This window comes from Anomalospiza imberbis, unplaced genomic scaffold, assembly GCF_031753505.1.
Source record: "Anomalospiza imberbis isolate Cuckoo-Finch-1a 21T00152 unplaced genomic scaffold, ASM3175350v1 scaffold_66, whole genome shotgun sequence".
NCBI classification, from domain to species: Eukaryota; Metazoa; Chordata; class Aves; order Passeriformes; family Viduidae; genus Anomalospiza; species Anomalospiza imberbis.
The window spans coordinates 521,658-546,631 of NW_027100273.1; the positions used below are offsets into that span (position 1 = coordinate 521,658).

The following is a 24,974-nucleotide window of genomic DNA, read 5'->3' on the forward strand; positions in this document are numbered from 1 at the left end:
CTGGTTGCAATTGGATAAAGCTGTTTCTCCTCAAAGCGAGAGAGAAACAGATCTCAAATTTGTGGCCTTTGGTTTATGCCCCAGCCCCGGTTCTAAAGCCACGTTCGGGATTCTCAGCACCAGCTGGGGACACTGCAGGAGGTTTCGCCCTCGCAGTCGGATCCACAACACTCCCATTTCAACAAGGGTACAACCGCACCTGGTCTGTTTCCTCACGGTCTCCGAAGGGGCCGACGGGACGTCCCCGGGGCGCGGCGCCCCCTCAGGGCTGGGCCCCCTCAGGGCGGAGTGCCCCCTCAGGGCGGAGTGCCCCCTCGGGGCTGGGCCCCCTCAGGGCGGAGTGCCCCCTCAGGGCGGGGTGCCCGTGCTCCCCTCAGCCGGACCCCGCCCGGCCGCCCAGTCCTGGGCTACCGGCGCGGCGCTTCCTTCCGGGCGGCAGCACCGCCCCGGCGGGCAGCCATGGAGTGCGGCGCGGCGGGGCCGCTGCCCCTCAGCCGGCTGGCCGGGCCGCTGCTCCGTAGGCTCAGCGAGCTGCTGGACCGCGCGGCGCCCGGCAAGGGCTGGCGGGAGCTGGCGCAGCGAGCGGGGAGCCGCGGCACGCTGCGGCTGAGGTGAGCGCGGGCGGCGGCGGGGCGCGGGCGGCGGCGCGTGTTTATCTCTAATCCCCTAGAACACTGAAAGTCCACTTGATTAGTGAAAGAATCACCACATCACATACTGAAGGTATCTCGCCCCCAGGTTTGCGTAGCACTGTGATTTAAGGAAGGAAACGCTGTTGAATCTTTTTAGTGGAAATACGTAACATTGTATTCTCTTTAGGTAGCTGTCGTTATTTCTTTATTTGTGTTGATTGAATCCGCTGTGGTTGAAAGTGCGTGATAACGACACCAAAGTTAAAACTGTGAAGTTCAGACACAGTTAACTACACTGTACAGTCGGTGTGTTAGGCTGGGCTCCAGCAGTCACTTGTTTACAACAACTTTAAAATCAGTCTTCCTGCACTTTGAAGTTAAGACTCTGACTCACTCTCTACGGCTTCCGAATTAGGCTCATGGAAATGAAAGGTGCTGTACTACTTTTTGTGCTAAGGCCTTAAAAGTGAAAAATAGGAGGTTTCTTAATACATTTCCTGAGAGTTGTGAGGTATATGCATCTCTTACACCATCCAGCTCACTAATACCAGTTTCTGTCTGTGGAGGTGTTACTGAATAACCTCTGAGCTCCTGAAACTTGAAGGAAATGCTGCAAATATGTCGAAATCAGCTAGGAATTTCCCATCTCTATTTTTTAAAATATTTTTATTTATCTACAAGTGATTGTTTACCCAGGTCCTTTCTGAGAAAAAGGTATTGAGAAGGTCTATGCCGTGTCTTTCTCACATTATTCCACAGCCCTCTCGACTTGGAGCAGTGTTCCCTCCAGGTGCTGGAGCCAGAAGGTAGTCCCAGCTGGAGTCTGCTGAAGCTGCTGGGGGATCGGGGCTGCACTGTGGTGGAGCTGGCGGAGTCCTTGCAGGCCCTGGAGCACACGGAGGCTCTCCGGTGTCTCAGCCACTCAGGTCAGTTCTGGGCTGTGCTTTCACTGCAGCCCTGGATTTTAGACTGGGAATACTCAAGGTAGCACTCTACAGTAACTAAAAACATCTTTAGTGTTTGCATTCTGGTAGTTGGGATCCAGATTATTGACTGATCTGATTCTGAGGTTAAATGTCAGCCAAGCCTTCATGCAGTGTTGTTGCACGCTTCGATTTGGCTGCATGGGTGTGCTGGGTGTTGTCATTCTGTCTGCTGACTGGGGTTTGGTCTCAGCCTGTGCCTCTGGGAGATGCTTATGGACCTGAGATGGACAGACAGGTAGTGCTGCCAGCACTGGGGTCTGGAGGTGTCAGTAACTTATCCCAGGTGAAGGGGAAGGGTCCAGTTAGGGCAGTTCCTACACGTGCTGGGTTTGGTCCAGCTTGCTGACTGGACAGATTAATTTAGGATAGAACTAGATTATTTTCTACTAATGCATGGACTTGATCATCCTTGTGGGTCCCTTGCTGCTCTGCATATTCTGTGATTCAGTGTGATTGTTCTCAAAGTCCAGGAAGTGGTGCAGCACAAGGTGCACCTCAAGTAGGACCATGTAGATCAAGTGCTACTTGCTGTAGTACAGAACCAGAGCCCTCTCTTAGGTCCTTCTTGTTCAGGATGGGGTGAAATTCAACCTCCTGGGAAATGAAAAAATCTTCTCTTTCAGTGGGCAGTAGAAATGAGACCTGCAAGCTCCTTACCATGCTGATGGCTGTCCTGTTCTTTGGACAATGTGTGAAAAGAAGCCATGGGCTGAGAACCATTGTTAGGACAACCTTGGGATTTTTCAAGTGTATTGTAGCAATGCTTTTCTCTCTTCCATCAAGAGTTTCCCAGTGTGTCAGCTAAGGATATAACAATTGGATTATGAATAAGATTATGAACACTGAATTTGCAAGGTTTCAGAGTCTGGTAACCATAGATGTCACTTAGTCATATTCAAAGGTAACACTTATGCTCTGCATTTTCCAAGAAAAATGGAAGAAATATTTATGTGTCTTTGTAATCAATCACAGAACTGAGCTGGAAGGTTTTTCTTTTTGAACCATTACATTCCATGGTATGTACAGGAAGTGACTGTGTAGTGCTGAGTAAACCACAGGAAAAGAAATGAAACTGAAGAAATTGTGGATCAGATTTCTTAGAACTTGTTTGGAATGCTTCTGATGAGTGCAAAATGCTTATCTTCCAGTGGATTTTTCTCATCTTTGTTCTTAAGAGCTGTTTGTGATGCAAATCAGGGGAAATTAAAAAAAAAAAAGTGGAAGTTTTGGAAAGAGTAAGCCTTCTTAATTTTTCTGTCCTTTAAATTGAAATAGCATAGTTGTTTTTCCTGTTGGTTAATGTTACAGGATTGTGATGATCCAAAACTACTTAACACAGTTTAACTGCAGAAAGCAGCAGAGGAAGTGTTAAATGAAGAACTGAGGTAGTGATCTCCAGTGCTAGGTGTAGAAGGAAGTGATTTTGGAGTAAGGAAGGCAGGGAATTTCCAAGTGTTGCAGCTTTTTTGGAGTAGCTGCCAGTGTGTTCCACTCTTACAGAGTAATCCTGTGTGTGGAGGCAGCTGATAGAACCCACTGCCCTGCCAGGCAAGGTTACGTGATTTCCAAACGCCATGTGCTCTCTGTTTCAGGCTCTTGTCTCCGTGGGTTCTGGTCTAGTTGTACCATCCAGAGCAAAGAATGCTTCAAATAATGATTTTTAAATGTTCTGTTCTCCTTCTTCTGATGACCTTGGCTGTACCGGTGGATCTGGTTTTGAGACCATGCTGTAACAATATCTGGAATGGTTTAGGTTAAAATAACTGCATCATAATGGAGTGGTGTCAGAGTTACTCTCCTGGCAGTTAAGATTTGAAGTAGAAAATTTTACCTTGCAGAAAACCCCAGCCCCGTGTCCTGCAGGAGTTAGAGGCATAAAGCTGAAACCAAGGATTCAGCTCATAAGAGTGCATAAGGAATAGCAGAAGAATGTGCTCTGTTGGACTTAAACTCTGACTGCCTTGACTCCCTCAGGCTGGGCCTTAATCTGAACAGCTCAAAGAAATTGTTGGGAGTGAGCAAACATTTAAAACTGAGAATATCTTTCCGAAAAGGGATCCGTGATACCATGAGACATATTATTTCCTTTAGAATTAAAATACCTGAATGATATACTTTAAATCTTTTATGAGCTCTATTGAGTACTTATTGATTTGAGCATGGATTTTGTGTAGTGGAAGACAATTTTGAATGTCTTAAAGTAATATAACTAATTGGAACTGTGTGTATACGCCATACAAACAAATTATTTTCAAGTATATTTAATGACAGAAATGTTCTGTACTCCAAGGGCAATTTAAGTGCAAATATAAATTATGGACTTGTATTTCTTCATAACTTTCCTATGTGTAAATTCTGTCTTAAAGGTGTAAAAATCATTGTACAGCCTGACTCTCAAGCAGTGCTGTCTGGTCAGGTCGTGAAGTTGTGCTGCTGGGCAACAGGACACCCATTTGTTCAATACCAGTGGTTCAAGCAGGAAAAAGAGGTAAGAGTTCATAGACAATGCAGGGTTTTTAAACAGTGAAAATAACACATAATGATTCTGGATCGTCCTTTTTTTAAGACTCTTATTCACAGTGAGAGAAGATTGCTGTATATACTCATAAAACTCATAAAGTTTAAGAAATGCTGGATGATCCTATGAACGCGCTAAAACAAAATGTGATTCCTTATGTTCACACCACTTCATTCCTGGGGGCTGTGAATGTGGAAAGGGGCAGGAAGGAAGCTGTAAATTCAGTTGTCTCAGCCTACCAGTAAGTTTGAAGTAAGGAGCTGAGGATGGTGTTAAGGACTTGGAAATAAATATTATAGTGCTTGATCCTGGTTAAGATTAAACAAATCAAAATTGAAGTATTTTTGGTTCACCTGTGATGCAGGTTCCCCACGGTAATTCTCCAGAACTGGTTTTGAGTCCAGTGAGTGTAAAGGATTCTGGCTTTTACATCTGCCGAGTGAACAGTGAATCTTCTTTTATGTTTAGTCGGTGGGCACGCCTTGAAGTTTGTGAGCTTCGGAATACACCTCATGGTGAGTGGCAAAATCACCTTCTGAAAGTGCCTTCCTTCTTCCTCAAGGCACTTGGGTCCCTGATGCTGTGCTTAGGTTGTCTCACGCTTCCTTTTCTTACATCTGTTTCCTTTTTTAAGGGCTCTTAATGGGTTTGCCTGAAAACAAGTTGTGCATTTGTAATCAGCCTCAGCCACAAAACCTGACAGTGGGGGATGCTTTGGTACTAGAATGTGGAGCTGTTGGAAACCCAATTCCTCATTACCAATGGTTCAGAAATGGATTTCCTTTGGCAAATGGGAGCAAAAATGTCTACACAGTAAGTTACTGCAATGGGCCACACTTGGGAGCTAATGTTAACCACCTTGAGCTTACCACAGAAAGTTCTCTTGAAGAAAATAATTTCTCCAGAACCTTGATAACTTCTGATGAAGTGTTCACTTGAAGTGCTGCTTTTAGTTTTTTTACTCTTTCTTGCCTGTGGGGCTTAGATACAAGGCTTAAATACCTGATGCAGGTCTTTTTTGGAGGTCTGTTGGGATGATTGTGATGATGCTTGCATAGGTAACTTACGTGGATGTGGGACATCAAGGAACATATTGGTGTCATGTATTCAATGACCGGGAGGATGAAGACAGCAAGAAAGTAGAAGTCATTATAGGTAAGGAGTTCTTCTATTTCAAACAGGTCAGCTCCTTTGTCCATTTCTTCCACATCACTAAAATTCATTTTTGAAGCTTTCAGTATTAAGACAAGCACATCCCTTCTATATTTTTAGTCTATCCATTTGTTAAAACACCTGTGTTTGCATACAGCAAGTGGAATTTTAGAGTTTTGGGTTTTTATGGTAACCAGCACAGATGTGCTGTCCCTTTTTGGCCCTGCCAGCATCTGTGTATCTTGTTAGGAGATTGCTAGCTGACTTACACTTTTTGACAGCTAAAAACCACTTTAACCCATGCTGGGGACATGAACTCTGTTACATGTAGTCCTTCAGCAATCAGGAGAGGTGAGATTATTCATTTCAAGTAGAATGAATGAACAAGTTTCATGTTCATGCATGTGTATTTGCAGGGAATTGAAGAGGAGCAGATCTGTTTGTATAGCTTCCAGATGTATCTGACAATACTACTGTGTAACTTCCTAACCTAAGAAACACCCTAGTTTAGAGTTTCAGGAATCATTACTGTACAGTGTTATGGCCAATGCAAATTTACACTGCTGTAAAGTGAGCCACATTGCAGAGCAGTTTGACAGTGCCCTTTGTCTTCCACCTTGTGTGCTAAATCTCAGAACTGAGAGCTCATCTTCCAATTTTTTCCCCTCCTTAAAACACAAGGAAGGAAAGCTATGCCAGTGGAGTGCACAGAAGGTAATGTAAACCTCTAATTGTGAATCAGTTTTAAAAATCGGTGATGGGAATGACAGGTTGTTGAGTGTGTTGCTGAAAGGCATATGTGGGTTAAGAGCTTGGATTTAAAACACTGATGGATGATGCAACAGTCCTTCTGCATGTGCTTCTCTCTTCTTTGCCTGGACACCATGATCTAAATCACACAGGAGAAAAAACAGGCTACTTCCTTCTTTTGTGGTATTCAAATGATCTGGAGATTTCTTGGGTGGGGCTCAGGAGGCAACATCCTAGAAATAAAATCTGGAGATATTCAGGAACGTGGATGATCTTAGAGAGCTGGCTAGAGCTAGTTCCAGTGTCAGCTCCATGTCTGCAGAAGTGTTTTTAGCAACGTCCTTAGGATTATTTCTGTTCTCCTTTGCACTGTTGCAACAGGGAGGAGGAAGTGTATTGTGACCCTTAATGTTGTTACCATCCCTCCCTCGACTGCTGAGCATCTCCATTAAGAGTCTGCAATATCCACAGCACAGGGGACTGGGTACAGTGCTGCGAGGCTGCTCCAAGAGAGCACTGGTGCTTCAGAGATGTTAGTTTTCTTTTCCCTGCATTCCAGTGTTCTCGCAATAAAGTGGTGAAATCCCTGGTAGCTTAGCATGTTTGAAGATTGTATCTGAAGTCTTTCTGAATACACATGGCTTCCCAAAATCAGATTTTTTTGGTCAGGATGTTGCTTTTTCAGCAGCCCTTCAAACATCTGTTCTTCAGTGGGATGATTCTGATGCCTTTTCCTTTTTCCTTCAACCTACTGGCATGCCTGTGGGATTGAGGTGTCATAACTCACTTTGTTTCTGCATCTACTGTACTGCAATGCTGTGTCTAGCACAGCTTAATGTATTGCTACAGGATTTTCTCTTCTCTGTGTGGAATAAACAAAAAAGGTTTGATTTGCAGAAATGCAAACTCAAAAGTATTTTAGAAAGGTAGTTTGTTTTGTGTTCAGCTTTGTTTAATAATGGCATGGCACATTTTTACTAGTAAAATGGGGCTTCTGCTTCTTGTTTAAACTATTATTTTATTGGTGTTTTCATTTTCAGAAGATTTAGGCGATCTTCAGAAATCAGGTAAGTGGTAAGTTTTGAAAAACTTTGACTTGGCATCTTCATTTTATGTTACAAGTCATTGAAGGCTCGCTGGGTTGCAGTATAAACTTTGCAGTATTTGGATGTACCTGTAACTGAGAATTGAATAGGAGCTGGTATCCCCTTAAGAGCAGCACATTTTTCTAGTTCCAAGAGATTTAACTTGAAGCATGTAGAAAATCATAGGGGTGCTGTTTATAAAATAACTCAAGGCTGCACATATACTTACACAGATACAAAGGGAATTATCTTTCTTGTCTGTGGTTTCTTGGGACTCTCAGTTTTAGCACATTGCTGCTTTCTCAGATAATTAAGGTGAAAAAGATGTGAGGTGTCTGGCTATCACTCATGATATGTTGAGTGGCATATTTCTTCCAGTCATGCTGGAGTCAGCCAGTGTGATACGAAGCGTGTTAGGTGGTTATTATAGGAATGTAGGTCTACAGTGTTGCTCCAGAGGGGATTATCTCCGATACAGTTTTCCCAAAACCTCAACTCCCAAAGATAGTTTCCTGGGTTAGATATCAAATATGTTTATGTTTGCCCGGCCTCAGTTTCAACCACTGAAGGACTTCTCTGTCATACTGTGTAGTGTTATCCAGGTGAACCATTTTGGCACGCTGCTTACTGTTTCTCTTGGCACAGCATTGGCTCTGTCACCCCTCTGTGAAGTACAGAATAAAATAATTTTCACATTTAGATGGGGATCCCTGCTGTGCATCCCGCACCTTGCATGTCTGCATTTTGTTTAGAGAGGATGAACTGGTCGGATGTCACTGAAAATGCCAATGTGCAGTTTGTGAGATTCAGCATCTGTTGTTTCTTAATCTATAGAATTAGCTATTCACATGCTGTCAGGTTGTTTGCTGGAAGAGGGTGAAGGAAATCATCTAAACAAAAACAACAACATCAACAAAACACCCCCAAACCCCACCAAAACAAAGAAAGGGCTTTTTCTTGCATTAACCTAGCAAAGTGTTAGAGAAAGCAGTGCTGCTAGACTATGGCTGTGGGGAAGATGCAGTTCATTTTCTGGAGTCACTGACACACTGCTCTTCTATTTCAAACAGACCCACAAGAAGAATCAAGTCACAGACCTGTGGGTAAGTAGTATTATACTGAAATGACTATTTATAATGTATTTGACATCTAGGACGCAGATTTTCTGCTCCTGAGTGATGCTGCTACTGACACTGCCAGTGCAAGACCCGTGGGGCAAATAGAGAGCTCCAGGGAGGGAGATCTGTGGATATTTGTGTAGTCCTTTCAGAATGCTTGTTTGCCCTTTCAGGAGTAAACTGTGCCGAGGGCACCAGTATTTTTAGTGACCCTGCGAAGCGCTTGCAGCTTCTCATCTGTTTCAGTTTACTGCTTCGGATTCCTGTGGCCAGACCTTAGCCAGTGTGTTACTCCATTCCTTTGAACACTTGGAGGCAGTGGTATTGGGATGATGTGATAGAAAGGATTGCTGTCCTGTCTGCTAAGGAAATGCTGTCCTTGCGGCTCTCCCCGTTCCATCATGTGGATGCTTTGATGCTGAGCTGAAGCTCATAAAGAGATGGATAGCACATGTGATACGAAGAACAGTTGCTGGGTTTTTAAATCTCATTCTTAAATTTGCACTGTGGACTTGAGTGGTCAGGCATGTTTTCCTGTTGATACTAAACCAGATGGAAAGGCTGCTGGCCTCTGTCAGAATTTTATGGCTCTTTCAGGTTCATTAGTGTGAGGGGGAGTCTTGTAAGTGTTCCTCTCTCATGCGGGTGAGTTTTTTTCTTCAGGCTGAAAAGAGACTTGAGCTGTGTTGTTGATGTGGGATGACTTGTAAAATCAGATAAAATATTGTGCCTGAAGTGAGATAGATACCCTTTTCACTTTGGAAAACTTTAAATTTTAAGGTGTTGAATCCATGGAATATATAAATGTGACATTTTTTTTTTCTCTGTATGTCTTGGCAGCCACAGACAAGGTGGCTCTGTTAATAGGAAACATGAGCTACTGGAATCATCCCCAGCTCAAGGCTCCAATGGTAGATGTCTATGAATTGACCAGTTTGCTAAGGCAGCTGGATTTCAAAGTTGTATCTTTGCTGGATCTTACTGAGTCTGAGATGCAAAATGCAGTGGATGAATTTTTACTTCTCCTGGACGAAGGAGTTTATGGTAAGGACACATAAATACCTTCTGAAGTAGGTCAGTTTTGTATGTATCAAGTAGCAAACATCTGGTATTTGCCTCTGGTAAACAACCTTCATGGTAAATATGATGTATGTAGAATGCGAAGAATAAGTTAAAGGCACCCAACAGCATATCCTCTGCCTTTGGTTATTGTTATTGTTCCTTTACTTTTAGAACAGATCAAATGTTTGAACTTCATTCTTTAACCACACCTAAAACTGCAGTGCGGGCTTTTATTTTGTTTGATAGTATTGATAGTATTTTGCTTGCCTAGATCTGATTTTGGGGCACAAAGCACAAGACAGAAGTGGGGGAGAGGATGATGGAATTGATGCATGGAGCAAAAGCCTTGCATGGAAAAGGCCAAGAGTGATCTGGTTTGGAGTGTAAGAAAAGTTCTTACATTTTCTGCTGACTACCACTATTTTGTCATTTTTCTAAGATTGTATTTGCTAATATTGTATAGAAAACTCCAGAAATTATTTAGGACAGAGAGCAAAATGTTTTTCCAGGTCCCTGTTCAGTGGATTGCAGAATTCCTGTAGTAAAAATCCATTTGAGAAAACATTATTTGATCCCTTTTTGGAACACAAGGTCAGCCTATTTCTTAGCACAACTTTTTTTATGGGTGTGTTACCTGATGCTCTCTCTGTGCAGAACTGTCTGCTCTGACATTTGGGCATTTATGTCTGAGCCAAAACCTGCCTGACACGAAGCCTTGGTCTGGCAGGAACATGAGGCTTTTGAGAGCAGTTTGCTTTTATTATTCCCTGGGAAATAGATGGGCTTGTCTGTTTGGGTGAGCTTTGAGATTTTTGCACCTTCTCAATTTTTCTCCCTAATTGTGGACATGAATGTAGCAAATAAAGTACTGAAAGGCTCTAATTAATTTCTCAGCAGCACCATATGAAAGCTCTTACATGGCATATTTTTGCAGTTGTACTTTTCCAGCCAGTTGATACAAAAGGTAAGCTGAACAGTTTTTCGGTGGTGTTTGGCAATAACTACTTCCGTTCAAATGATTACTTTGTTCTTTCTGCATAGTGGCTATGAATGGCTTAAAGCCTATAAAAGATGCTGTCAGTGCACAAATAGGTAACAATTTATTGCCTTTTCTAGTGGGCATAGCTTCAAATAGAAGAGGCATAATGACTACTGCTGTTTAGTCCCTGCTACATATAAACCTGATGCTTACTAGGTTGTGTAATTCTGGCTTACTGCCAGGAAAGTGACATTTCAGATGCTGGTCCTTAAGAGCAGGAGTAGTAAACAAAGTGATGATGGTTGTCTCCTCTGCTGACTTAGTCTGTGCTGTTCTAAATGTAGGTTGCAATTAACATTGTATTCCACACAGGGTAAAAGCACAGACCCATGTGTTAGAAAGGCTAAAAATATTTAGGCTGCTTTCTTTTCAAATGAGAGGGACTGAAAGTGGGAGGGGGGGAGGGAGGGAGGCAGATATCATTTAAATGCTGGTGTCTCTGAGGAACTTGAACCTACTTAAAATTGTTGTGTGCGAGTCTCCGTTGAGGCCCTCCAAATATGTTTACTCCACTTACCCCAGGTATGTGCAGATTTATTTCTGATCTTGAGCTCAGCATATTAACTGTTGCAGGTACTTGACACATAGCACAGTCATCTGCCAAGAACAGAAAAGGAATGTAGTCAGTCAGTCCACTTACTTACAGAATATATGCTCAGATACATAGAATCTGAAACATAACCCTGATTTAGGTCCAGATCCAAGCTCTGGAAGTCACATTAAGGCTTTCCTTTTAACCTAGAGCCTGACACAAGATTATACAGTTGCACTTCATACCATGTTTAGCTCTCTTGAAGCTTGCCAGGCTCAGGTAGCCCTCATATTTTCATTTCTTGTAGCTGTGTGTAGTGAAAAGGTGAAAACATCTAGCATGCCCACCTCCACGAGCTAGTATGTAAGGGTGAGCCTTATTTTGGGTTTTATCTGAATCTGCCAGTGTTGTAGTGACTTAAATTTTTCAGCCAATTTTAGTAAGAATAACAAGATAAGAACGTGGTATCTCCAGCCAGCATAAATTGTCAGATTTCTGTTGACTTTTATTCAGCTGAGCACTATATTCTAATTGCAGATCTGACCCGCAGACTGCTTTGACTAGATAAATAAAAATTCTTTTTAGAAGATGAAATTTGCATCATTAAGGAAAACCAGCACTGGGAATAGGCAATAGGAAAATCCAATTAAATCATACAAGCCTCTGGTAACTGCATTTTATGACAGTAGAGATTATTGATTTTAAGATCATCTAATCTTCATGCAAATTTAAATGACTTTAATATTGGAGATTTTTATTCATATAAGGAAAATCTAAGTCCTAGCTTGCAGTTCCCTTTCTCAGGGTTGAGGAAAAACTTTCTTTAATTCCCTGTTCAGGTTGGTTTCTCTACAAAAATATTGCATGTTTTATTGAAGATTCTAAATCTTAAAATGTTGTAGACTGTTGTGTAGTGACACATGAGGAACATGATGGCAGGATAATAATTTCTGGCTAGGTAAGCATGCAAAGAGTTTGTTTAGTAGACCCAGAAGAGTCATGAGTCTGTTACTAGGAGATATAGCTGCATTCAAGTGAACATGAGCTGTTGGTAGTCGGTAATGGGGACGTGCTCTGGAGTCCTACCAAACTCTTCGGCATTTTGTTTTCCGTCTATAAGCTGCAGGCTTACTGCTGCTCAGAGCTTTGTAATTGCACATGCGGAGAAGATGTTTTACGGTTGGCACATTTCCTTGTTCCTATCTGTGAATTACACATCAAATATAACAGGCTGTCTCTGTTAGAGGTCATAGCTACTTAGAGCATTTTAAGAGTATTTAACTTGGTGTCTTTATGCAAGTTTCTAACTGATTCTATTGCATGTGTGATTTTTGTGCTGCTTTTAATTTATTGTCTTAGTGTATTGTGGAGTTGATGTTAATGTGGCTTGGAGTGGCTTCAGTGAACTCCCTGGCCCACAGTCAGCGCTGTGCATGACAGTTTTGACCTGCTAAAATGGACACAAGTCTCTGATGCACTGCTCACTATCACACTTGTTTTGAACTCAGGTTTGTTATACTATGCTGGCCATGGCTACGAAAACTATGGGAACAGTTTCATGGTTCCTATTGATGCCCCGAATCCCTACCGCTCAGCAAACTGCCTGTGCGTGCAGAACATCCTGCGGCTGATGCAGGAGAAGCAGACGGGACTCAACGTGTTCCTGCTGGATATGTGTCGCAAAAGGTATCTCCTGCATTCCTGGGTGCTGAGGGCTGACCTCAGCTCTTTGGGATCTGAACGGAAAGCTGGGCCTTTTGCAGATGACAAGTCTTTAGGCTGAGAATTCACTGTACTGCAAAGTTCATAGTTCTCAGAGTTCACAGCCTGCACCCGAGTGCTTTTAGCATCAGTAGGATTCACCCACAGACTTCTGCCCATGGCCTTGGATAGAGATGTGAACCTGGTGGTCCACATGGGTACATACCTGCCTCCTGATTTCAATGACATTTATTTCTTTGTTGCTGTTGTTTTTTAAGTTATAAACAGACTGATCAGATAAAAGTAAAATTTGGCATCTTAAAGAAGAAACAGGACCCTTTCCCCTGGGATCATTATCCATCTTCATTACAGGGAGGAAGGAGAAGCCCTGTGATCAAAGGCATGTTAACTTAGCAGAAGGGCTCAAGTGAAGTAATTATTTTAGAACTCCTGAGAGCCGTGGATTTTGCTTCTATACTGAGGATGTTGTATCTTTATTAGGAGGTTAAAAAACAACTGATTTATGGGATTTTTCTACACAAAGTACTGTGTTCTTTCCATGTTGAGAAACTATTATGATCAATTAAACTTGCACTTGAAATCAGCTCTTCAGTCAGCACTTCTGGCAGTTGGTCTCTGAGGAATGTTTCATAACAGAAAGTTGCTGGCACTTTAGTGTCTGTGGAGCCTCTAAACTTCTCTGCTAATGAAATGCCCATGATCCAATTCATCTTCGCATTCTGCTGACCAAATAGAAAATCCATTGATGTAAGCTTTGTACTAACAGCACCATGTTGGGTGGGGAAAAGAAAAATTTTTAAAAAACCGTGCCATTTTTGAAATAACCAAAATGGTTGGATATCAGAGTTGTGTTTTGCAGAGATTGCAGCCAAACTCTACTGGTTATTACAGCATGCCCTTCTCTGGGTAATGCCTGATGCCTCTTGTCTTTACACTGCCCTCAGGCAGAGTGTTGATGGTGCTGACTTTTGTGTTTGAGCAGTCAGGATTCATTCCAGACATGTAGGAGTGAAACAAATTACTGGTTCTGAACTTTCTCTGTTTTGTGTTTTGATTTTGTTGCCATTATGAGTTCTCAAATTACTATTTTACTTTCTTGTGTTTCCATTTATTACAGAAATGAATATGATGATACAGTTCTTATCTTGGATGCTCTGAAGGTTACGGCCAATATTGTTTTTGGATATGCAACGTAAGGAAGTTATTCTTCTGTGCCACAGAAATTACTGAGATTGTATAGCTGATCTTTTTCAGAACTGTGCTGTGGGCCAGTAACCTTGGTCACTTTTCAAGTGCAAAAACTGCTGAATAGAAGTAGTCAGGAGCTTTACTAAAGTCATCAATAATAAATTTAAACTCCTCATATGAGCAGTTTGATGAACAGGTGTAGTCTGTGATGTCATTTTAAGAGAAACTTCCATCAGCTGCTTGCAAGGGAACACGAAGAGCAGGTTGGCCTTGGACACAACCTCGTTTTCAAATTGTAGGGTTTCTTTCCCCATTCCCAGTATAAATTTACTCTTAGACCTGAAGGTTTTTCAGTGTTTTTTCTTTGTCCGATGCTGATGATCTCACAGGTGCCAAGGAGCAGAAGCTTATGAAATTCAGCAGCTGGGGTTGGCCAATGGAATCTTCATGAAGTTCCTGAAGGACCGTTTGTTAGAAGACAAGAAGGTCACTGTTCTGCTTGATGAGGTTGCAGAAGGTGAACTCCAGCTTACTGCACTAACAGTCTCCTCAGTCTGCATTACTGAAAACAACTTTGCTTCCGTGTCTCTCCTCTCATGGTGAATGTGTTACACTAATTAAATCTCTTTCTTGTTGTGTTTTGGGTCAAATAGCAGGTGCTATTGGGCAGCATATTGACAACATTCCTGATGCTCAGCTTCTTTAGTAGTGTACAGTTTTATACTTTCCTCTTCAGTGAACCTTACTTGTTCTGAGTATCTCTCTGCGTGGAGCTTTGAATTGTCCATCCACAAAACTGCTCTTCTGTCCTGTGGTGCCAGCTGCTTGTGGTAGTCCAGTCATTTGCATGTTCATTTATACAATTAAGATAATCCTACTTGCCTTAGAGTGCTATAGCAATGATAATGATTTGTTCTGTAAGTGCAGTAAAAAGGGCAATGCACTGTGTTAATTTGCCTGGCTCAGTGATTGTGTTTTTGATGTTTTTGATGAGAGGAGCACTAAAGTGAGAAGTGTGGGGGGAAAGCATACTGCTTCTGGGCAAACACCTGCTCCAAGCACAGAACAGTGTCAGGCTGGTGTGTGTAGGTGCATCAGCCCAGCTCTGCTCTGGGTTCAGCAGCCTGGGCCAGCTGCAGGTCACAGAGCTTTGTGTTTTGTTCAAGAGTGCAGGGAAAGATTGACTTGTCAATCAGGTAGCATGACAGGCACTACTGTGAGTATTCCCAGGTGTTGGGTGTCAGGGTGTACACAGGTTCTGTGTAGACAGTGCCAGAGGAATGTTCCCATTAAGTGTTCCACGGAAACAGCCCCCATGGAAAAGCCTGCAACCTGCTGGCTCTGTGGTTCTTGTTGTGCCTGTGCCACAAGAGTGCAGTGCTGGCTCATAGTCAGCTTGGTGGCCACTACGTCCCCAAGCAGGTCCTTCCTCGCAGTACAGTCTTGTGGGGTATCAGCCACTCCTCTCAGTTTTTAATCATCTGCAAACTTTCCAAGTTTTGTTCTCTGTCCTGACATGTGGGTCATTAGTGATGCTGGTAAATAATCAATATTGGGCCCTTGTATCTAAACCTAAACTACTCCCCTTGCCCCCAGTTCTTTGGAATAATCTCCGCTAATGAAATTAGTCACGTTCTTGAAAATAGCCACTCTAATTAGGAGCTTACCCCATCAGAGCTGTGATGCTGCTAGGACTGGCTCTGAGGAACAGGGGATGATGTTGGCCAGGCTGCTTGCAACCCCTCGGGACTCTGCAGAACTGCTTTGGCCTTCAGGGAAGGAAGAGATGAGCAAGGACTCCTTGTAAAACTGCAGCTCTTGATGGATGTTCTGGCTCTGGCATAACCACAGTAACCACACATTGCAGGAAGGTACTTAATTCAGTTGGAATTGCAGCAGCATTGTTTTTGAAAGAACCTCTCTGCATCTTGTTTTTAGACATGGGCAAGTGTCCCCTTACCAAAGGCAAGCAAGCCCTGGAGATCCGCAGCAGCTTGTCAGAGAAAAGGGCATTAACTGATCCTGTTCAACAAAGCACATCTTCTGCAGAGTCCCTGGCACGGAACCTGCAGTGGGCCAAAGCGCATGGTACAGTACAGAATGCCTTTTAGATGATCCTGCTGCCATGATGGGAGAAGGGAGGGCATGTACTATTGAATGCAAATGGAAGAAATTCAAGGCTATAGCTACATTTTCATTACTGTGTTCAGCTGGAAATTTTTGGGTTGGGGTTTACCCCTACGTGAGATAGTAATGAACAAGGTGACATGTAGAATTAATGTATATTCAGTATATTTAAGACCACTCAGACACTGGAAGGGAGACTTAGAGGTTGTCTGTCTCCTGGGACAGTCTCCCAGTACTGCATGTCTAGTAGTGACATTTGTAAGATGTCATTGATCTCGTTCTAAAGTCATCACCTAAAATAGGCAGGTGAACTGTATGGTAAACGTGCATGATGAAAAGAAGTTTTCAGTGCAGACAACTAAGAAAAATAAAATAAGACTGAGATGAGTTCCAGGCTTCCTAGCCTTTTAAGATGGCCAGTGGGGCTTAAGACCTGTTTTTACCTTTTTGGCCTAAACCTGTTGGAGTACATCTTCAAATTTCTTTGACAGTTGGGGCAGAGGGTCAGGGATGGCATTTCTAACACCACTCATCATACAGGAAGATTCTCTTAGAGATGCCAATGTTTATTTGTGATCCCAAGCACTTAATTCTTGTTTGTTAAATGATTGAAAAAGAAAAATGCATATGCTAAATTTATATTTAGACTGTAACAATGTGTTATTTATTGGCAGAGCTTCCAGAAAGTACGTCCCTTGAATTCCAGTGTGGTGTTCAGATTCAGTTGGGGTTTGCAGCCGAGTTCTCCAATGTCATGATAATCTATACACGGATAGTTAAGAAGCCCCCTGAAATCACAGCTTGCAGAGCCCACATCACAGACTTCCCACTCGTAAGTGCTTCCTGCTGCTGTCACATGATCTTGCTCCACTGAAGTTGAAAATTTTCTGCTCCACCCATATCAAGTTGCATCTTGTGTAATAAACTGGGTCTAAAATGCTGCAACTTCTCAAACTGAAAGAAATACTATTTTATGATCTACAAATTCTATATAATCAATTAAGTTCTCTTTTTTTCTTGCAATAGGACTTAGATGTAGATCCTAAAGAGGCCAATAAAGGAACTCCTGAGGAAACTGGAAGCTATTTAGTATCAAAGGACCTTCCCAAACACTGCCTCTACACCAGGCTGAGTTCACTGCAAAAACTAAGGGTTAGTATATACTGTTCATTACGAGTATGCCCAGATAATTGACACTACTTATGTTGCTTTGCCGTTCTGTTGAGGCAGCTGTGTATGGTTAGTGTAGTAAGTTCTTTGGAGGGAAAGAATGGATAATAACCCAGTTCAGTGACTTTCATTTCAGCTGAAAAGTAAAAGGCAGGGAATTGATGCATATGCAATCCTGAAACCGGTGTGCAAGGCCCTTTGTATTTTCCAGGCCCATGCTGAACTTGGCCAAGATGGCTATTTTTGTGCAGATCACTTATTGCATGCTTTGAGGGTGTTCCTGTGCTTTTCAGGAAGAACATGACCTGAAGCAGAGCTGCCTCTTACAAAGTCATTAGTAGGAGATGAAAGTGTCGTGTATCATCAGCCTGTGTTCCTGGGCATACAGTTTCTGAAAGGTTCTCTTCAGCAGACTGGGGCACTGCTAAGTGTCTCTGTATCTTTGTGTCATGAACATCTGTGCCAGACACAGCCTGGCATCTCTTCTTGAGTCCTTTTGGCAGTTGAGGTAACACAAGTGCTTCTGGAAATACAAACTGTTCAGTGAATGAGTAGTGACCAAAAGAGGACCTCAGGAAACAAGGCCTGCCCATTGTGTGTGTCTTGCTCCTAAAAAGGTCTCTCTGCTTCTCCAGAAGACTGGAGCCTCTCTAAGGGTTTTCTGTAGTGTTTATTTGGAGAGGAAGTATAATTTTTTCTCTCCCCCTCTTTCTGCTTTTACAGGAACATTTAATCTTCACTGTTTGCTTGCACTATGAGTATTCAGGAATAGAAGATACAATGGATGAAAGAAAGGAGATTAATGTTGGGAAGCCCCTTATTGCTAAATTAGGGCTTCACCCTGGATTCAAAACCAAGAACTGTCTCCAGACATGTTGCATGCCTGGTTATCCTTTCCATAATCCAGTAGAATCGAGTCCAGAGGCAGCTGAGTACTACATCTCTAGTCATTGCCAACCCAATTCCTCTCCTTACCACAAGCAGCTTACCAGTTACCATCCAAACTGTGCTTGCTCAAACAGCACCACACAACCAGAGGCATGTTCCTGCAGTGGAACTTCCAGGATGTTGGCTTCAAGACACAAAGGACAGCATTACTCACCCACTGTGGAAAAGCGTAATGTACCAGTAGAGACCACTGATGATACTGTTGAACTGGAATTCTTTCTCTCTGACAGCCTCAGCTTCTCTGAACAGCAATAGCTGGGATGTGTTTGAACTGGACCAGAGTGGCATCCTTGAACAGAGGGGCTTCCACACTGCCTCTCCATCTTCTGGAGTTTGGAGACTTCTGGACAAGGCCCTGGAGAGTCTAGAGTAGGTGCTGGGAATGAGGTTGTGGTGAAAATTTTTCATATCCTAAGAAACCAAACTGTACCAATAGATTTAGGAATGAAAAATGCATTCTTTCTATTTTTTTTCACCTACTATTTGTTGTTTGGTACAGAGAAAAATCTGAACTGTTCCAAGTTTCCTATTCTGTTCTTTGGCCATCGTGTGTTAGGATCGGTCACTGACGTTCCAGTGCCTTGGATTTAGCCAAAAAGCAGCTCTGACTGCATTTTCCTCTCTGATTGCCAGATGTCCAGGGTCTGGCAGCATCTGAGAGGGATAAGATCTGTGCAAGGAACCCAAAACCTGAAGAGCCAGCAAACTGACATCACTTTTGTTTTTAAGAGAACTACAGATTATCAGAGGGAGCAAAGTCATGGAACCATACTGTGGTGGATTGTTTCTATTTTGATTCTTTTTTTTTTTTTCTTTTCCATAACACTCCTAAGATTTTTGCTGATCTGATACCTGATTTTTCATGTTCTGGAAGAACACTAACTGGAAAGATGAGGGCAAGTGCCTGCTCATAGCAAGCAAGGTATTGTATGGTGAGTCTTACAGACATGCTGTGAGGGCTAAAACAAGAATCGCAAGAAAAGTGATGTTTTATTAGGTCATTGAAAGTCTTGATGCTTTGAAAAGGCAAAAAATGTTGGGATGTAAGGAAACTAAAATCTAAGGGAGTTTTCAGACAGGGATAGTAGCGTCTCCTGTACTGGTAATATTGAGAGGAAGAATTGTTTTAATTAAGATCCTCATCATAAAAACAAGATAAGGGAATGTTATTGAGGCAGACAAGCCTGTTTCAGTCTCCAGTGGAGAGTGCTATGGTCTGGTGGCCTGGCAGTATGCTGGATAGGCACTGAGGGATGTCCCGGTGTGGCCATAAAACTTTTGAGATGGGAATGTTAATGCTTCTTTAACTAAATCTGGTGATCTTCAGGTTGCTCTGTGCTGAAAGGTGGATATAGGTACGTGGATATAGCTATTTCCAGGATGACAGTCATGCTTGAAGTAATCCGTACATGAGCTTGAATTTCTGTTTTCCTTCTGCAGGGTGTTAAATGGCATCATATCTATTTATGAATGAGATGTACCTGCATTAACTATTCTGTGCAGTTGACTTCTAAATCAGATTATAGCTTGAGACATGGACTAGGAGTGCATTACTTAGCTAATACTTTTTTTAGCTAAAAGCTTATTCTTTTTTCTTACTGTATAATAAATTGTTGTCCACAAAATTATGTACTATGTGCATATGTAGTTGCTACATTCTTCTATGCCTTCCAGCCTTAAGAAGCCCAAAACTTTATTGAAACAAAGCATGTAAGGACAGAATTTCCTTAACAGAAAAGAAGGGGAAATCTGAATCATGAGCTTCAGCTCAAGATATACAGATCTGGGCCTGGGCTGATAGCCTTGCTCCTCGAAGTTCACCCCTTGCCTCTTGAGAGGTGCAAAGACGTTTGGCCTTTAATAGGTACCCTTGGACATACTTGTATATGTATGTATGTAAAATACGTCTGTGTGTGTAAATTGATTTAAATCTCCTATGGGAAGTATAGTATGGATATTGCCATCTTAGATCTAGAATTAAATTCCTGCTGTGCTTACAGGAATTGAATCATTTCACAAATGTTAAATAGTCAGCAGTTAGGTGCTGCCAAATTCTTCAGGCGTAAACCCCTGCCCAAGTCTGAACCCTGTGACTCAGCAGCAGGGCCTCTCTTAGCCTGTGGCATTCATGGTGCCTGTGTAAATCATTCTGCATTGATTCTAGACAGATTTTCCTCTGTGTGCATCATCCATGTTGCAGTTACCAGAGTGAACCCTGCCATTCAACCTCATCACCCTTTTGCACATTTACATTAAACCTGCTTTTGCCAATACCTTTAACAGAGGTTCTCTAAGTCACTCAGACTCATCCAAATTGTCTGACAAAAGTCTGCCTGTGGCAGTAGAGTGTGTGGAGGAAAACTTCATCTGTCTGAACCCTCTTTAAAAAGAGAATGGTGATGGAAAGGCATTTTCTCACTGCAGCACTGTCTTTAGGAAGTGCTCTAACTGTTTTAATCATTAGTGTTCAGAATGAAATACTCTGGTTCTTCAGTGCAAGCTGCAAGCAGCACCCATTTCCTTTGGCCCAGGTCCAGGAAAGCACTTTAAAAGTTCCACAGGCATAAATTAACATTTCAATCTCGGTGAAATTGGTGGGATTAAAAGACATGCCTAAACCTAGGTAGTTGTTACAGCTCTCATTGACTTGTGGTACCCTTTCTAAATCAAAGCCTCAGGGTTTGGTTTTTTCCCTACAGTGCAGTTATTTGGAGATAATTATTTTTTGCTGAAGTATCTGGTAGGCTAAATTACTTTGCCCTCTGCTGTAGCACTGCTGTATGATTTTGTATAATTTAAGTGTGTGTTACCTGGGTTTGGATGTTGAATACGTTTAGAAGAAAGGTTTAAGGTAATCTAAATAAACTCCGGCTTCTCTGGCAAAAGAATGGTTCATGTGCTTCAGAAAGGCCAAGACACTTCTTCCGTTGTTCCTCACCACACTGCAGTAAGGTGGGAGTGCATTTACCTTCTGTACCTCCATAGAGCTGTGCAGGCTGACTCCTCCTGTTGTCCTGGGAGTCCCGAACCTGCCTCTGGCTCCAGAAGACCATCTGCACCATGGAACTCTTCAGTAGATTCCAGGGCTGGTGTTGCTGTCTCTGTAGTTACTGCCTTGGTTCATGCATCAACTGCTTTTCCTCATTCTGTCAGCTAATTAGTAACTTTGGCAGCTTTCACATGCAGTAAGCTCCTGGGCTATGTTCACCTTGACATAGATTCCTCACTGCTGTAATGTGGATATGTTTCAGTATTACTTCTTCCTTGCATAGAATTTTAGTTCAAGTACAGTAAGATCTGCTCACATTTTAGAATGCAGTATTCTGAGCTTCAAGGTTTTTGCAGGGAATTGGAGATAGGTTTAAAGTATCAGGTGGAGGAGAACAGGTTGGGAAATTGGTTTGTTGGGTTTTTTAAAAAGATTGATCATTTAGTAATTGCAGTAGTCTAGGAATGGAGTGAGGACACCTCCACGTCGTGGCATTTAGGCAGTTAGTAATTTCTAAGGTACTGCTGCAGCAATTTAGTCATACCAGGCTTATTTTAAGAGCTAATGAAAAGAAATGCTGTCTCCCATCCTTGTTGCTGGCACGCAGTGAGCAGGAGCCCCGGATCCCTGTGGGGGTGCGTTACCACAGCGACCAGCCTCTGCATCTGCAGCGGATGTGGGAGGAAGCGACCAGGCCTTCCCCATCTGCCCTTCAGACAGAATCTGCTGGCACCCTGCTTTCAGCTTTCAAAGTCACTTGCAGTTAGGATGAAAAGTCTTCAACCTGTTATGCAAACTACTTCACTACACATAAGATCAAGCAGGTCTCAGATGCTTTCTGAGCTCTTTGATGATTTAATGTGGTGGTTATGATTTATTTCATCTCTCTAAACCTGCGCCAGCTCTGCTTCCCGACATCCAGTAAGAAGAGGGATGTTGACTGCGTGGCAGGACAGACTCACCGAATACGCTGAGTTGGAAGGGACCCGCAAGCATCATGGAGTCCAGCTCCTTGCCCTGCACAAGGCCATTCCCAAGAGTCACACCCTGTGCTTGAGAGCATTGTCCAAATGCTCCTGGAGCTCTGGCAGCCTTGGGACTGTGATCATACCCTGGGGAGCCTGCTCAGTGTCCTACCACCCTCTGGGGGAAGAACCTTTTTCTAATACCTAACCTAAACCTAACCTAAACCTCCCCTGCCACAACTTCAGGCAAGTGTCAACAGTCAGCTTCTGTCAACAGTCACCACAAAGAAGATATCAATGCCTACAGAGGTGAGCACCTCTTCTGCGGGTTACCATCAGGCAGTCTGTCAGAAACTGCTCAGATTATTCCCCTCTGAAAGGGCTGGTTGCTAGAACTGTAGATGTTTAAAGCAGTCCCAGGAGTCTTCTCTGTTCACATCCTGTCGTCTTTGTGCCTGCCAGCTCTTTTCCTCTCTTTCTTCTTCTGCTGAATGCCAGCAGTATGCATGAGACCTGCCTTGCAGGACTGGGATTGGTTCAGAAATTTTTCAGGACTGCTTTGAGATATTAATAACGTACCAAATCTGGTTTTTTTTTTTGGTCTGTAAGGAGTCTTTTAAGAAGCTAGAGTAGCTATAAAATACTCGTTTGCTGCTTCTCAAAGCTTTGTAGGCTTTGTTTCATCCCTGCCTTAGGGATATGCAGAAAATTGCTGCAGATTCTGGTTCAGTGTTGCAGCTGCAACAAAACACCATTTTGAAACACCCATTGGATTACCAGCTCTTATTTTAGTGGAAATAGTGGGTTTATTTGAATCAGAAAATAGCTGTGCTTCATGACAAGCCGTTTACCCATGCTGGCAGGTGGAGAACTGCAGCTATTTGCACCTCACTGCATCCCAGCACATAAATCAGAGGTGGGACTCATTACCACTGCAGAGCCTCCCTGCTAGTTCCTCTCTTCCTGTCTGTACTGGGATAATCCAGGTTTTAACATGAGTACAACATGCTTTCCTGTGGTGGGATACACAGGAGCAAGCCACTTGCCAGCTGGTGAGTTTTATTTGGAATGAGGTGCTTTACCCTCCACTCTGGTGTTGCCTTGCCATCAGCATCTTTTTTCCTTTTCTGATCTGATGAGAAGAGCCACATGCCCAGCGGGCCCTTAGTACCCTGCATGTGCTGGGACACCTTTACACCTCCCATCATCCTGTTCTACAAAACAATCCATGGGAACTCCTCATCTCTGCTGCTGGCAATCCAATAATCCCTTCTTTTCTTTACAAGCTGTGATAAACAAAAACCTTTTTTTGCTCTTGTTTTGTGAAGAGTGTAAGTTTCCACAACTGGAAAAGCTCTGTCTGATGTCATGCAACAATTCTTAACAGAATATGATAGCAAAGAAGGATTAAACCCAGGTTTGTTGCCTAAAGGTTCCCAAGATAAATAGCTGCCCTTTCTCAAGTAATTTTGTTTACAGTTATTTTCCCTTTAGACTAATTAGTTACAGTATTTTCTTATTGCTATTGTCTTGATGCTAGACAATAGCTACAATACAGTTAATGTATAGTTAATAATAGGGCTGTCTTGAGAATGGTATTAATAATGTTTTTTGTTACATGAGTTATCCTGAGTCATTGGTGACAGCAGCTTCTCAAGCTGGCAGATGGTGTCTCTGTAAGAAAACATGTTTTCTTGCCTTGCCCATCAGTTCATTCCCAGACTGAGCAAAGAGAACTCGGTGGTAGTAGCATCTGTTGATGGAATAGTTCCTGTTAAACTCCATCTGCCTGCCAGCTCTAGGATGTTCAAACTGTGGTGTATATATATAAGGTAGAAAAGGTATTATTAGGATTCTTATGTATCACAAACTAGAGTGGGTTTAGTTACGTAAGATGGACATTTTTGGACAGCTCTAAGAAGTAATAAATGAATCTCATGAGTAGTAGACAGATGATGCTCAGCAGTTGGTTTTTCAGCCTGCATTATTATTTGCACCCATGCAGTGCAAGATGGAGATTTTTGACTGAACTGAAGCCAAGCCACTTCTTGCACAGCGGCTGCATGGGAGTCTAACTTCTGAAGCAGAGGTTTTAGAAGTGAAAGGACAAAGAGAAAAGATCCCTGGGGCTGTAAGGGAGAATGACCCCCCCACCAGACAACATGAGCCTATAATTTGGCCAAGTAGGTACAGGCAGCCCCCAGCACTGTCACTGGTGACAGCAGCAGGTGCCTTGCTGTTGGCTCGTGGTGGTCATTCGCTGCGTGGGAAACCCACACTCGAGCACAGCAGCTGGGGGCACATGTGCCACCATACCTCGTGTCCCACAGGGAGCAGTGCTTGTCACTGGGGGACCCTTCCAGGCAGGGGCTGGAAGCTGTAGCTGTAGCTGCTGCAGCTGTTCTTTCACGTTAAACAGTCAAGAGCCTGCCCACCTGTACTGCAGAGGGGAGGGCCATCTGAGACTGCTAATCTGGCTGATGGAACTAAGCATGGGCTGCTGCTGAGCAGTGAAACCCTTGGGGCTGGGGCTGGATGCTGCTCTGGTGCCTCTCCCCTCCTCTGTACCCAGGAGATCATCCTGGTTTCCTCTCTCCCTTTCTGAATGGGAGAGGGTTGTCCCTAGTGCTGGCACATCCGAAGAGCAGTGTGGCATGCTGTAGGGTGGTGCGGTATGCCAGCACAAGTGTTTTCCTAACTCAGGTGCACTCTAAAGTATTTTTGGTGGTGTAGGTTGTTGGGTACTTTTAGCACTTCCGTGGAGTAGCAGAGCACTCAGCAGGTGGGGAGTGCAGCAGCTTCCCTCCCTCTTGCCATGCTAACACAGGCAAAGTAATTTTTGGAGTATGGGTAAGCCCAGTAAGGATTTAGTGAACTGGCAAGGACAGGACGTGTACCTTGGGCTAGGGGACTGCCTGCAGTAGATGTTGAGAGTCAGGTTGTCAGGAGAGGGAAGCTGCCAGCAAGCTGTTGTTTGAGCTGCAGCCAATA

The 24,974-nt window shown here is 43.1% G+C and overlaps 1 protein-coding gene across 1 annotated transcript; it reads left to right on the forward strand.

Annotated features, from left to right (window-relative positions):
- The first annotated feature begins 428 nt into the window (after positions 1-428).
- On the forward strand, positions 429-18,845 carry LOC137467512 (mucosa-associated lymphoid tissue lymphoma translocation protein 1 homolog). The gene is made up of 18 exons (XM_068178988.1): positions 429-611; positions 1,392-1,558; positions 3,985-4,106; positions 4,501-4,651; positions 4,771-4,949; positions 5,195-5,291; positions 5,970-6,002; positions 7,079-7,105; positions 7,237-7,239; positions 8,194-8,226; positions 9,082-9,285; positions 12,383-12,560; positions 13,714-13,788; positions 14,174-14,301; positions 15,723-15,872; positions 16,586-16,743; positions 16,938-17,063; positions 17,805-18,845. Exons 1-18 carry the CDS (start codon positions 460-462, stop codon positions 18,282-18,284), a joined length of 2,463 nt encoding a protein of 820 aa, XP_068035089.1. The 5' UTR covers positions 429-459; the 3' UTR covers positions 18,285-18,845.
- Positions 18,846-24,974: the final 6,129 nt, after the last annotated feature.